At 32.0% G+C, this 14,606-nt stretch overlaps 3 protein-coding genes across 3 annotated transcripts; all 3 read right to left on the reverse strand.

The window, feature by feature from the left end:
* Positions 1 to 794: 794 nt before the first annotated feature.
* Positions 795 to 4,147, reverse strand: LOC143915811 (kelch-like protein 26). The gene is made up of 10 exons (XM_077436628.1): positions 4,017 to 4,147; positions 3,782 to 3,942; positions 3,511 to 3,713; positions 3,240 to 3,434; positions 2,974 to 3,150; positions 2,729 to 2,878; positions 1,580 to 1,728; positions 1,290 to 1,512; positions 1,033 to 1,219; positions 795 to 959 (listed from the first exon to the last, which is right to left on the reverse strand). Exons 1-10 carry the CDS (start codon positions 4,145 to 4,147, stop codon positions 799 to 801), a joined length of 1,737 nt encoding a protein of 578 aa, XP_077292754.1. The 3' UTR covers positions 795 to 798.
* Positions 4,148 to 6,562: 2,415 nt separating this feature from the next.
* Positions 6,563 to 9,191, reverse strand: LOC143916209 (kelch-like protein 26). The gene is made up of 10 exons (XM_077437192.1): positions 8,983 to 9,191; positions 8,749 to 8,906; positions 8,467 to 8,669; positions 8,205 to 8,399; positions 7,952 to 8,128; positions 7,718 to 7,867; positions 7,467 to 7,615; positions 7,176 to 7,398; positions 6,917 to 7,106; positions 6,563 to 6,843 (listed from the first exon to the last, which is right to left on the reverse strand). Exons 1-10 carry the CDS (start codon positions 9,111 to 9,113, stop codon positions 6,683 to 6,685), a joined length of 1,737 nt encoding a protein of 578 aa, XP_077293318.1. The 5' UTR covers positions 9,114 to 9,191; the 3' UTR covers positions 6,563 to 6,682.
* A 30-nt stretch (positions 9,192 to 9,221) lies between these two features.
* On the reverse strand, positions 9,222 to 14,211 carry LOC143915812 (kelch-like protein 28). The gene is made up of 11 exons (XM_077436629.1): positions 14,133 to 14,211; positions 13,159 to 13,329; positions 12,878 to 13,041; positions 12,605 to 12,799; positions 12,352 to 12,531; positions 12,129 to 12,278; positions 11,911 to 12,059; positions 11,623 to 11,839; positions 9,895 to 10,081; positions 9,657 to 9,822; positions 9,222 to 9,351 (listed from the first exon to the last, which is right to left on the reverse strand). The coding sequence occupies exons 1-11, from the start codon at positions 14,209 to 14,211 to the stop codon at positions 9,222 to 9,224; spliced, it is 1,788 nt and encodes a 595-aa protein (XP_077292755.1).
* Positions 14,212 to 14,606: the final 395 nt, after the last annotated feature.

The raw sequence follows: 14,606 nt of genomic DNA on the forward strand, positions 1-14,606 counted from the left end.
ATTGTCCCAATCGGCCATCCCCACCAATCGCCGTATACACAGCATTGAAAGTTCAACTGAAATACTTTTCGCACTCGCCGAAATTTTTCCCTAAGGCATACATATATGAACACGTGAATTTTTGTTTGTTTTCTCGTCACTAGTTTGTGTGGTTTATAGTTAGCCGAGTATTTTTATGGTAGGATACTATAATATTAACATATGTACTTGCTACTTTTTTATATTTTTTATTCGATTTTACATTCTAGTTGATTTTCAATTTTGTATTTTAAACAACAATTAGCGGTGAAATTAATATCAGCCAAATATCATCGTATCATGTCCAGTGGCTCGGCATTTGGGGTGTCTGGAAATAACCAGACTGATTAAAATATATTTCGTTGGAATTCAATTATTTTTGTTTTTTCTTGTTGATTTCTCAGTGGTGCATTTTTTTTATACCTGCTATGACCGATAATTGTTCATCGTACGGCGGCCCATTTTTTTGTTCGCAAAAAGCTTATCTCAAGACAGATCTTTAAGGATGCAAACACAAACTTTATTTTAATTGAAATATGAATGTGCTTTTTCACACAACCATAGTGTGAAATAACCAAAGTTGAAGTACATAGTATATTTAATGACAAAAATATAGTTTTTAAAGAAATAATTGTTAACACTTACATATACATATATGTAATGTTAGTAAAAAATGTTTGGATTTCTATTGAATATTTTATTTTAATATATTATTGGAATAAAATGTATTTATAATAAATGTAAGTAATTTGGAATACGTTCAAATTAAGTTTTTTATAGTTAATTCAACGTTATCTTTCGTTCGAGCCATGAAATGGGCACGGAAAACACGTAAGAATTTTCACGTTTTTCATGTACTGGAGCTAATGATGTCCACTTGTTCAGATTTGCATTATATTTCTCCACAGCAGTAAAATTCCAATTTGCCAAGTCAGCTCCACCTGTCATAATACACATTGAAATGATGGTGGAATTTAAAGTTCAGCTATTTTATATTTATTCTCATATACTCACCAACAAATACTAAATCAATTCCCAATATGCCAGAAGATACTCCATATCGGGAATCGGTTATGTCTGCGATGAACGACCAACTGTCAGTGTTTTTATTGTAGCATTCTACACTTTTATATCTGTGAGACACTGCACTCATTTTTTTTCGACCACCTAATACGTAAATCTTGTTGCCGATTGTTGTTGCCTGTTGAACAGAATTATTATAAATATTCTTGTCATATTATTTACATTCTAAATACGCTTAATTTACTTACTGATATCCAAAGTCTAATCTCGTTCATGGGTGAACAAGTTTTCCATTTACCAGAACTTGTACAATAGGCTTCTACCGTGTTTACTCCAGTGTCATCTACAGCCAACTGTTTACACCATCCACCAATTATGTAAATTTCGTTATCGAGAACTGCTATTCCACAAGCTTCTCTGCCGATTGTCATTGGAGTTGAAAACGACCAACTTTTAGTTACAGGATCCCATCTGCAACATTAATCAAGAGTATATAATTGATTTAATGAAAAAAAATACTGGTAGTGTAATGTCATACTTTTCAACGGAATTGATGGATTTCGACCCATCGCTTCCTCCGAAAACATAAATCACATCTCCTAAAACAGCCGAAACTGATGCCGCCCGAGCTTCTTGTAATGGTGGCAAGGTTACCTTTTGACCTGTCTTTAAATTGACACTTTCCACCTAAAATAGCAAATTTATATTATAATATAAATTAAATGATAACAGTTTTATTCAAAAATATCACAAATAGTTTTATATATAATTATAAAACATTTCAAAATTAGTCAGATTAATTTAAAAACGGCAGTTTATTTAATGAGAAAATCCATACTTTTTAATTTTATTTTCTAGATTTAAAATATTCGGAGTAAATTTGGAGCTACAATGTTTGTTACCGGTCTACGTGACGAGCCAGAATGTTAAATTACAGAAAACACAAATATCGGAAGGCAAACATCGAAAATCGAAAGATCTTAAGTCGAAAGATCAAAAAAAAGGGTGCATGGTTAACGGTACATACTCACGTATGTACATACTCACTTAATTTGCTCGAGCAGGATACAACAGGGACAAGAGGAACAGGCTTTTCCTCCCGTATTAATGTGCGCGCGCAGAATACGGGAGGAAACGCCTGTTTCTCTTGTTCCTGTTGTACCCAGCTCGCGCAAATTAAGTGAGTATGTACGTGAGTATGTACCGTTTACCATGCACCCTTTTTTTTATCTTTCCACTTAAGATCTTTCGATTTTCGATCTTTGTCTTCCGATATTTGTGTTTTCTGTAATTTAACATTCTGGCTCGTCACGTAGACCCGTATGTTACATATGTATGTATGTACAAAAATTAGTGTTTTAAATTAAATTTATTTTACGTAAATAAATTAATATCGTTACGTTTATATGTATGGAACTACAAATATAGGTACTATAATCAATAAAAATTATAAATTTCCCCGAAAATTTGTTTTGAAGAAACTCACTATCGTTTTTAGTTATTTAATTCCGGATTGATAATCAGTTGTTATAAATTTGAATACATTTTTCATTTTAAATAGCCTAACCAAAATTGCGATAATCATGCGATGAATGCTTTTAAAACAACGCCGATCATGTTTGTATCGTAATATCAAGCAAATAAATTATAGTTGTCCATAAAATGTAATGAGGAATATCATACACACCGCAGAATTATATTTATCATCCTGTCCACCTATTACTATTAATTCATCGTCGACGAGCACATAATTGGCGTTTTGTCTAGTGATATTCGTATCCAAAAATCTCATCCAGGTGTCCTCATTCGGATTGTAAATTTCCACTTTTGAATTACTCTTAAAAATACGAATACATATACATATATCACAAACACCATGGATAATTTGAATACATTCAATATACTTATTAAAATCTGAATTCCGTGACAAACCTCAGTCTGCAAACCTCCGGCTACAATAATTGTACTTAAGGACGTTCGAACTTTATTCCAATTCACATCCGCATTTAATTGTCTATTTGGCGAGTGTTTCCATTCCAGTGCACTCAAAACAAGTTGTTGACAATTTGGAACGCCTTCGCATAGAGGTTTAACATCATCGAAGATTTCCTGAAATGTGTTTATGATCGTTAATAGCTTTACGTATAGTCGCGTAGGTAGATTTTGATTTAAGTATGTAAATATATTTATATATGTACCTTATCAGTGAGTGATGGTAATTTAACCAACTTCAATAATGAATTTAAATGCTTTTTGCGATTTAGCATATCATGGGATACCCATGTTTTGACACTATCAAAAACTTCGCGCTCAGACGAAACGTTCAAATTCATCTGTAAAAGACGTTGTAGTCGCTCGATAGAAATTTTCACGAATTCATTAGATTTGCATACCTAAGAACAAATTTCAGTTTGATTTGTATTTATATTGAAATTTGTATTAAAATATTTTAAATATAATTTAAAGTACCTGTCTATAATTTATCAAGATGAAATCGGTGACTTTATTACCTAGGGACGAACATCCGTATAAATCGACGATTTCGTTGAACTTGAGGCAGTTTTCGGTGTTGATTATACTCGCCATAAAATCGCAACAGGACTTCACGACAGGTTCCAATTGAAATAGTCCAGCTACATTCAATACTTTGAGAACAGTATCAGATGAAATTTCTGTAGAGAGAAATGAAATCAGCATTGAATTAATTGTTGTATTGTATACAAATTTTGAATAAAATTACCTATTTCTCCAGTGTAGCAATAGTCTATCACACGATTAGTAGCTCCATTGTCTAGATTGTCGATTAGGATCTCCTTTGGTGATTCAGTTCCAACATTTTCGTTTAGTTTATATCGGAAATATTCGCTGACAGACGATAAGACGAGACCGTGGGCTTGGTATCTTGAAAATTTAAATTATATTTATGAGTTAAACAGATTGCTTAAAAACATATATGTGTATATACTTATACATACCTTTGAGTATTCACAACAATTACAACGTCGCAGAGCCGATGCTGTAGATACAGGTTGTAGATGCGATCCAAAGTGATTCCCTTATGATCAGGATTACGAAAAATATATGTATTTTTGGTTGATTCACACATTTTGAGAAAGGTTTTGTACACCGTTTGCCTTTGAAGTCCAATTCAATATGATTATGATTATATTATAATATATCATACACATGTATGTATTTACTATAATATGTTATCCGAACCGCAAACGTATTGCATTGTTTTTGAAACAATGCAATGGTTTTATCAGTATACATATAATATATACGTACAATATATAAACCGAAAATAACTATTTTAATTTTTACTTTATGTACGTAGTAACAATAGATGAAGTTTTGTAATCATGCGAATATTCGAACTGTTGATTTTAACTCATTCGTATTCAGAATCCATCACTGATCATTTTTTTACGATCTAGAAAAAATGCGTGTGTGTTTGTGTATTTTGGAGTTTTTTTGAACACCGTTAGTCATATTGAACTGAAATTTATTATCGGTTACTGAAATTTTTATCGATACGATGTTAATTTTTAAGGTAGCCGGAAATGGTACCTCCCCTTATAGAAGTCCTCATTTTTAAGTTTTTTAATTCAATTATCTCCCAAACCGATAACCGAATCATACTGTTTTTTTTTACATTTAATAGAAATTATAAATTTAATACCTTTATATTTTTTAAATGCTTTTACATCAATTGAAAGTAGTACTTTTACTATAGAGGATCTAGGTTTTTTTATGTTTTTCTCGGAAACCTTTCGGCGCATTCAACTAAGATTACACATCTAGAAGTTTATGTTTGATACCAAGTTATATTTTTTTATTTTATTTTAAAAAAATCAATACCACAGAGACTTGACAGATTGCCCCAAAGCGTCAATGTGATTATAATACAAATAATAAAAATCATAAAAATTATAAAAAAAACATCATAAAAAATAATAAAAATCATAAATAAAAAAAAAACATCATAAAAAAATAATAAAAATCAAGTAAAAAATATGTACACAAAAAAAAAACAAAGAAATAAGATTGAAAAATTTATATCGTGCTATTTAGGATGTGTTCCACTAACTCAACATAACTGGCATCGAATAGGTCCAAGTAATGTGCCAGTAAGTTAAGGAGTCGAACAGCTCTCGAGAGGGGGGAGTTCATGAGCACGTTTGATTTAGCCCTAATTGGCAAAAATATATCATGTTTTCTTAAAACTCTATGATTTTCCGGGGCCCAGAATTTTAGTTTCTCCAGGATAGCGGGATTGTGAATCTCTCCTCTAAGTAATTTTACGAAATGTTTCCCAAGAAATAAATCTCTTCTCTTTGCCAGGGAGTTGAAACCCAAAGATCCCAAGACAAAGGCACTAGGGAACAGATATGGATAAAATCCAAATGTCTTCAGATATAAAAATCTAAGGAATTTCCTTTGGACTCGTTCCAACATTAGAGAGTAACGAAGTTGATAGGGAGACCATATAATGGAGCCAAACTCGAGCACACTGCGAACTAATGTACAATATAAGAGACGAATTGCAGTGAGCCCTAGTTCGGACGAATTACGGATTACGAATCCAAGGATTTTTGTTGCCCTATCACAGATATTCTCAATGTGAATGTTGAAACTCCAACTATTTTCGAAGACTATTCCCAGATCAGATATAAATAATTCTCTCTGAAGAAGAGAATCATGAAATTTATACGGATATTTAATAGGAGAACGAGAACGAGAGTAAGAAATGATCCGACACTTTAGGATATTAAAGGGAAGTTTATTAACATTAGCCCATTCATAAATAGAATTCAAATCCTCTTGTAAATAAAGAGCGTCAGGTAAATCAATTATTCTCTTATAGATTTTCAAGTCATCCGCATATAATAAAAATTTAGAATGGTGAATAGAAGATTGAATATCGTTGATAAATATTAGGAATAATAATGTATATAATATGTCTATAAAATTTGGTGAGTAACCGTCATCCGGAAGTGGTATACGACACTTGAGCAGATATACATATGTAGATCTCTTGAGCATATGTAAATGTGATTAAACCAGAATATATTTATTCGAGTAAATTCCGTGTAAATTCATTTACGTATGCATAAGTATTTACTATTACTTGGCGGACGGTATACTGCACATAGAATTGCAGATTATTTTGATGGTATGTATTGTAATTTTGTATAAAATACATTTGAATGTTTTGATAACAATAATATTTTTTATTATGAATTACTTAGATTAATGAAATATATAATAGATTGAAGAAAGAACCGTAACTAAACAAATAATGTTTTTAAAAAATACGACGTATGAATTTTTATTATAATAGTTCATATGTATGGAGTGTTGTGATTCGGTATAGCGAGGAGACACTGGAAATGTAACAAGTGGATGTGAATTGATAAATTGAGAAATTCGACTTACGACCGAGGTGTAAGACAAAATGGTCATAAGACATAAAAAAATATGGAAAATATGGGTATAATAATTGAATGAAAAAATGTATATATGACTTTTGAGACGGTATATTTATTATAATCCATAATCGTATGTATAACAAATGTAGATCAACTTAAAATAGGCAAATATTTTCATTTGAATCGCTTCATTATTTATCTTTAGGTTTTCAATTCAATGATATTTCCCGATAGAGCCATGAAATCGGCACGGAAAATACATTAGTGTTTTCACGCTTTTCTAGCACAGGTGCTAGCGGTTTCCATTTGTTTAGATTAACATCATATTTCTCCACAGAATTAAAATCCCATGTTACCAAGTCAGCTCCACCTGGAAAATTTAAATGTTTAATAAATAAAAAATACATTATTATTTAATAAATAATTGTATGCCATATACTCACCGACAATAACTAAATCATTTCCCAAGATGCCAGAAGCCACTCCGTAACGAGAACTGCTTATGTCTGATACGAAAGACCACATATTGGTCTTTTTGTTGTAGCATTCCACGCTTTTATATCTTATGGATGTGTTAAAATTACCTTGCAGTCGACCACCAAATACGTAAATCTTGTCTTCGATCGATATTGCCTGATAATTGAAATAATTTTTTAATGAAAATAATATTATTTTTAAACAAAGTATGTTTTCTATACTAACTGAAACTGCAAGCCTCGCTTCATTTAACGATACACAAGTTCTCCACATTTGAGAAAACGGACAAAAGGCTTCAACAGTATCATAACCAGTGTCATTTTTTGCAAAACGTCTGTTGAAGCCACCTATTACGTAAATTTCATTATCAAGAACTGCTATTCCACATCCTTCTCGACCAATTTTCATAGGGGTTGTAAATGACCATTTTCTGGTTACAGGATCCCACCTGCAATACAAAAGGAAACTATAGAATCGTGTTAACGAACAAAGAGTATTGGGATTATAAAACAATACTTTTCAACAGAATTAATGGTTTTTGATCCATTATTTCCACCAAATATATAAATCACATCTTCTATAACAGTTGCTACTGCTGTGTGGCGAGCTTCTTGTAATGGTGGCAGGGTTAACTTTTTGCCTGTCTTTAAATTGACACTTTCTACCTAAAACATTAATTTATGTTTTGAATTGAATTTGAATTTTATATTCGCATGACCCTGAGAAAATACATAATATTTTGTTATAAAATGTAAAAACATATTTACAGTAGTGTGGACTGCAGAGTCGATTCCACCTATTGCTATTAATTCATCACCAATTAGCACGTAACCGGCATTTTTCCTAGTGATATTTGTATTCAAGAATTCTTTCCAAGAGTCGTTGTTTGGATCGTATATTTCCACTTTTGAAACACTCTAAAACATATGCAGATTTTAAACGGATGACGTCTACCCGTACAATACACTGATTCATATTATGTTTTGAATTCTGAAACGAACCTCATGCCTCCAGTTTCCGGCTACTATAATAGTACTTAGGGGTGTTCGAGATTTGTTCCATTGAATAGCTGAATTTAATCTAGTACTTGGAGAATTTTTCCATTTTAGAGCACTTACAATAAGGTCCGGACAATTTGGTACGCCTTCGCACAGAGGTTGAACTTCACCGAAGATTACCTAATAAAAATGTACAAAAATTTCATATCTATAAAACGCATTAATTCATTTCACTTTAATAATGATTTTAAAATACACTATCTGGCAGCGACGGTAGTATAATTGATGTCAGCAATAAAGGTATATGTTGTTTGCGATTTGGCATGTCGTGATATAACCATGCTTTGACACTATCAAAGACATCTCGCTCAGATGAAACGTTCAAATTCATTTGTAAGAAACGATGTAATCGCTCGACAGATATACTCAAGAATTGTGTAGTTTGAGATATCTAAAACAAAATGGCGTATTATTATCGAAAATAGAATTATAATTATTTTACAATGAGTCGAAATAACCTTCTTATAATTTTTCAAAATGTAATTGGTGACTTTTTCAGCTAAAGATGAATACCCATACAAATTGACAGTTTCATCGAATTGCAAACAGTTTTCAGTATTGATTATACTAGCCATAAAATCACAACAGGCTTTCACGACTGGTTCTAATTGAAACAAACCAGCTGTTGATATTATCTTGAGGACTGTCTCGTGTGAAAATTCTGTAGGAAGGAAATGATTAACACGGGCGTATTACGTTTGGAATTATATCAAATTTGATTAAATGAAATGAGATCAAACCGATTTCTCCCGTATAACAGTAGTCTATAACACGTTGAGTAGCATCATTGTCCAAGTTGTCGATTGAGATCTCTTTTAACGATGTTCCTAGATTGTTGTCTAGTTTCGTATCGAAGTATTCGCTGATGGCCGATAAGACGACGCTATGCCCCTGATACCTTAAAATGATACAATTTTCATTATTAAAAAAATATATACTGTAATATTTTTGAAAATGTGTTGTTGCCATGTTACCTTTGATTGTTCAAAACTATTTCGACGTCACAGCGGCGATTCTGTTGGTACATGGTGTAAATGCGATCCAAAACATTCGTTTTATGATCGGGATTACGGAAAATGTGTACACTATTATGCAAGTCGCACATTTTGAGCTTTGAAACTTGATCGGTGTATTTGATTCGATAGATGATATCGATGTGAGAAGACTTCAATATTTTTCTAGTTAATATATACATGTATAAACAAATGCTATCTTAGCTGCATATCTTTTTGGGTTTTTGTTCCGATAGGTGACTTTGTGGTGGTAATTCGAATGATTTCTTGTTACTGTGTACGTACATGTACATATATAAATTGTTAACTATCTTAGCTGCCAACCATTTCCTGTTATTGATCAATATGATTATAATTTCAATATTTTCTTATTGTTTATATGATAATAATGCTAGTCTAACCGCAAACTGTGTATACACAGTTTGCGGCTAGGTTATAATAGTTTGCGTTTTGTTGTATTTTATTTATTTGTGGCTTTTATAAAAAAAATAGTAAACACAATAACATCGATAATTTTTATTTCATATGCAAAGTGAAAAATTCATTCAAATTATGTATGTATTTCAGTTAGCTAATGAATAAAATAACCAATTAAATTTAATTGTAATGTTTATTGCATACATTATTAAAGGTACATATGCGGGTCTTCTGTCGAAGAAATCTTCCTTTCACAAAATGGCGTCGGTATGGAAAATATAAAAGAGTTTTCACGGGGTATACCCAAGGGCGATAGCGATCGCCATTTTTTGAATTGGGCATTGTATATTTCAAATGAATCCGACTTTCCACCATTAACGCCCCCTGTTGAATATAAAATCACAATTAAACAACCAAATTGACGAATTTAATTAATTCATAAATAATATTATTTACCAATGACCACCAAATTGTTGTCTAAAACCCCAGCGGCCACACCATAACGGGCAACGCTCATATCAGATATGAAAGACCAACTGTCTCCATTTTTGTCGTAGCACTCGACGCTTTTTATTTTATCAGAGCTTAAATCGCCTTTTTGTCGACCACCTAATGCGTAAATTTTTCCATTAATTTCAGCTGCCTGCAAACGAGAAGAGTTTCAAATCATCAAACCAGATATTTCACGTAAGTACAGATTACACTAAGCAACAAAAAATCACGTTTTTTTATTTACCGGAGCGGAAGCTGATCAATATTTATTAAATTTGACTCACTAAATTTGATTATGAAAATAAAAAACTAAATGTATGTAAGCTTATTGTAAATCATAATAACAATTAGATACAACATAACTTCTTATTGAATACTTATCTCGCAGATAAAACCGACTGAGGAGATATACAGTGAAATGTCAGATCTGACATATTTGGCCAAAAATCAATATATATCGTGTTTTACATTACATGAAGCTAGACGCCAAATTTGAAATTTATATATACATATGAGAGTTAAAACTATAAGTATTTAAATATTAGAGATAACGAGAACCTATAGAGCAAATTTTATAAAATATAGAGTAAATTATAGGCGTTTAAACAATTAAAATCTTATATGGCCATATCAAGGCGAACAGGTTGGAAGACACGGGACGAACGCTTATTAAACGTCAGGAAGGTTTACGGGCCCCGTTTTTAAAACGCGTTGTATACGATATTTTATCTCCAACGTAATGGCAGACGATACATTAACGTGTATTGATGACCAAAATGAGCAATATGGCAAAGTATGAAAACGATCGGATAAGAGATAAAAATGACCACTAACACGAAAGCCATGTGTAACGTAAAGGAGGTATGTAATGGTTTTTGTTGGTTTTCTTTCTTTATAAGATGTAATCGTTTATACAAATGCGCACTTTTTATAGATATTTGACTGTTGCAGTTTTTAACGCAAAATCTAGTATTTTTATGCCAAAAATAAGTATTCGAATCAATAGTCAGATGTTTTTTCTATTGATTGTAATTTTTTATTGAAATAAAATACTTAAAATTAATGGTTTAGCGAATTTTATAAGTCTAATTTTTCTTTTCTTACGCATTTTTTTATCGAGCTATCATGCATTGATCGGACCAGTTTTATATTTCACTACATTTACCAATCATAATAAAAATCATTTTCATATTTGAATTCAACCAATCTTTGTAAACGTTGTGAAATATAAAACTGCCTCAATAGATACAATCACTTGTGAAAAAAATGTGTAAAAAAAGTATACTTTATACATAGTTAAAGACTGCAAAAGTCAAAAATCTGTAAATTGCGTATTTTTTTATACGATGATATCTTTTAAATAAGATACTTAAAATTCGCTAGATAATTGATTGTGAGTATTTTAAAAAAAATAAAAAACCACATAATTGGAAAAAACCTCTGACTACTAATACTCATTTTTGGCAACTAAACCTCTAATACTCATTTTTGGCAAAGAAATACTAGATTTTGAGTTACACACAGCAAAGGTCAAAAGTTTGTAAAAATTGCCCATTTTTTAATCGCTCATTTAACAAAAATCTTTGTCATATTCGTATTCAGTGGCTCAAACTTAAACTGGTAAAGATTGATTAGTTTCCACTCCGGTCATTTTTTGCTGTTGCTCAGTTTTATGAACGCCATCATACTTACTGAAGTCCAGGCCCGCGCTTTGTTCAATGGTGCACAAGTTCTCCACTTTTCAGAATGTGGACAAAAGACTTCTACAACATTATATGCATCATCCTTTGCCGATTCACTCCATCCACCCACTAGATAAATTTCATCGCCAAGAACTGCTATTCCACATCCACGCCGACCGGTTATCATTGGCGTTGTGAACGACCATTTCCTGGTTTTGGGATCCCATCTGGGTCACAAATTTTTACATTAAAATTTATTTCAGTTATTAATAATAGCATTCTTCTTCCAATGCTATACTTTTCAACTGAATCGATAGTTTTAGTCCCGTCATCTCCTCCGAATATACAAATCACATCTCCTACAGTGGCAGCAACAGCTCCCCTTCTACCCACTTGTAATGACGGCAAAACTTTTTTTACGCCTGTTTTTATGTTTATACTTAGTACCTAAAAACTGTTTTATTTACATCTTATAATTTTATAAAGACGGATTGTATTACGAAAGTAGATATTTACAGTGTCATGTGTTTTTTCATCTTGTCCTCCCATTGCTATCAATTCATCGCCGATCATAGAATAACTGACGTTTCGTCTATGTATAAATGTTTCAACATATGCCCACCAAATATTTAATTTTGGATCGTACATATCGACTGAATGTGTCACCTAAAATGGGGGTACAATTTAAATTGGATTATATCAAAATTTTAAACATTGCTCTATAACCTTTGTAACTTACTTTGCTACTACAACCTCCAACTACGGCAATGGCGTTACGTTTGGATGACCGAGGTTTGTGCCAATTAAATGTTGAATTTAAACTTCTATTGGGAGAATTTTTCCATTTCAGTAAATTCAAAAGAAGCTGTTGACAATCCGGTATATCTTCACACAGAGGTTGAACTTCGTCAAAGATTATCTGAAATTAGTGACACTTTATATAAAGAATTATAGTCAAATGTGATGATTTCGATTGGAATTATCGTGTGTACCTCATTTGGCAGCGATGGTAATTTAATCAGTTGCAGTAAAGAACTTAAATGTTTTTTGCGATTTGGCATATCATGAATCACCCAAGCTTTGACAATGTCGAAAACGTCACGCTTGGATGAAACGTTCAAATTCATCTGTAAAAGGCATTGCAATCTCTCGGCAGAAAATTCCCGAAACTTTTCAGATTGGGATACCTGATATAAAACACAAAATTAGGTAGGTGTTAGAATTGAAAATTAAATAATATTTATTTAACTGTGGAATGGAAGTACCTTTCTATAATTTTTCAGGATAAAATCAGTAACTTTTTCATTTAAGATTGAACATCCGTGCAAATTAAGAGTTTCATCGAATTTTAGGCAATTTTCCGTATTGATTATACCCACCATAAACTCGCAACAGCTTTTTACGTCAGGTTCTAATTGAAATAGACCAGCTGCAGTCAAAACGTTGCAAACATTCTCAGACGAAAATTCTGTAGAGAGGGATGAAATTAGCAATGCATCGAATTTTGTATTAATTTTGACATAAAAATTTAAACATAACTAATTACCTATTTCTCCAGTGTAACAATAGTCTATTATACGTTGAGTAGCTTCATTATCCAAGTTGTCGATTGAGATCTGTTTGAATGACGGTATTTCCGAATCATTGACTAATTTTTTATTGAAATATTCACTGACCGACGATAATACAAGACTGTGGCTTAAGACAAGCCTTATATCTAAAAAAAAATTCAGTGATCATAAAATTTTTAAGTGTTTTTTTTTAGTGTATTAATTTTATAATATACATACATCTGATTTTTCAAAATAATCTCTACGTCGCACAGTTTTTGCTCTGCATACAGGATGTAAATTCGATACAATGTGCTTGCTTTATGATTGGAATTTTTAAAAATGTGTATACTTTTCGGTGATTCGCACATTTTTGTTCACGTCGAGACAGTATTACTTGCTTTAGAAGTTGTCTTTTGAATGGGCAGATATTGATCCTGTCTTATTTTATATATGTGTGAATATGTGCATCAGTGCATCAAACCTCAAGCCATTTCCGTTTTTTTTTTATTATTTATTAATATGGCATGTACCTATAGATAATATAATAGTAATTTAAGAGTCATATAATAGTTGTAATGAGGTAATCTTAATTTTGTTTTTCTTATCAAAAAAAGCCATTAGAAATGTATGAACTCATCAATGAATATTAATGTATATTTAATCATTTTAAAGACTCACTTATCATTTTTTATCTATGAAATACATTTTATATGAGAAATTAAGATTTATTTTTTTAGTGTTCGAGGCGTTATTCTACACAGGTGAAGCATAGGTTAATAATGGTAATACGACCGCGCGATACAAATTTATTTTATTTTGAAATGGTAAAGAACTATGTACATTTTTCGCTGTATTTCGCTGCCTTAATGTGAGGTGCCCATCTCATTCTTTTATCGAACGTTGCTCCTAAATATTTTATTACTGATTGCCATTTCAGACTTTCTCCAGAGGGGTTTTCAGATCTGACCTTGGCTTATGCTATAGAATATCGCGTCTGTTTTGGTTTGATTGATTCGGATTTTCCACTTAGTTAAGTGTTCCGTCATTGTTTTAATCGCAAATTCAAGATTTTTACGAATAATGTATGTTTTTTATATATATAAAGAATAAGAGTATTGTTGCGTAGGGGTGGGTGGAGGATCCAAGTAAAAGGCCAACAGTCGTTTCACAGCATTTATTGATGATTAAGGAGATACACGCACTGGCAGTGCTCAGTCCAGAATGACATGGTATCGCCTACGTACCACCTTATAAAGGGTCGATCTCTCAAGACGTTTAATCCATTTACCTGTTGTATAGTCACATATTCGGATATGTATTTCCACGACATTCGGTCTCCCCGTACCGATTCTGAGAAAAGCCTAATAACGGTCATTGTTTAGCCTAAATGCACTTAGAGTCCAGATATAATCCTGGAAGTAAGTGCAAGCACTTAGTTAAT

The sequence above is a fragment of the Arctopsyche grandis genome, chromosome 8, assembly GCF_051622035.1.
Source record: "Arctopsyche grandis isolate Sample6627 chromosome 8, ASM5162203v2, whole genome shotgun sequence".
NCBI classification, from domain to species: domain Eukaryota; kingdom Metazoa; phylum Arthropoda; class Insecta; order Trichoptera; family Hydropsychidae; genus Arctopsyche; species Arctopsyche grandis.

Coding starts and splice junctions, on each gene's coding strand:
- LOC143915812 (XM_077436629.1), bottom strand. CDS start 14,211: ATGACGGAACACTTAACTAAGTGGAAAATCCGAATCAATCAAACCAAA. Junction 10,082..11,622: donor AAGCGCGGGCCTGGACTTCA/GTAAGTATGATG, acceptor TCTCGTTTGCAG/GCAGCTGAAATTAATGGAAA. Junction 9,823..9,894: donor CAACAATTTGGTGGTCATTG/GTAAATAATATT, acceptor TATATTCAACAG/GGGGCGTTAATGGTGGAAAG.
- LOC143915811 (XM_077436628.1), bottom strand. CDS start 4,147: ATGTGTGAATCAACCAAAAATACATATATTTTTCGTAATCCTGATCAT. Junction 3,943..4,016: donor ATTGTTGTGAATACTCAAAG/GTATGTATAAGT, acceptor TAAATTTTCAAG/ATACCAAGCCCACGGTCTCG. Junction 3,151..3,239: donor TACCATCACTCACTGATAAG/GTACATATATAA, acceptor AACACATTTCAG/GAAATCTTCGATGATGTTAA.
- LOC143916209 (XM_077437192.1), bottom strand. CDS start 9,113: ATGTGCGACTTGCATAATAGTGTACACATTTTCCGTAATCCCGATCAT. Junction 8,670..8,748: donor CTGTTATACGGGAGAAATCG/GTTTGATCTCAT, acceptor TCCTTCCTACAG/AATTTTCACACGAGACAGTC. Junction 7,616..7,717: donor ACTCTGCAGTCCACACTACT/GTAAATATGTTT, acceptor TTAATGTTTTAG/GTAGAAAGTGTCAATTTAAA.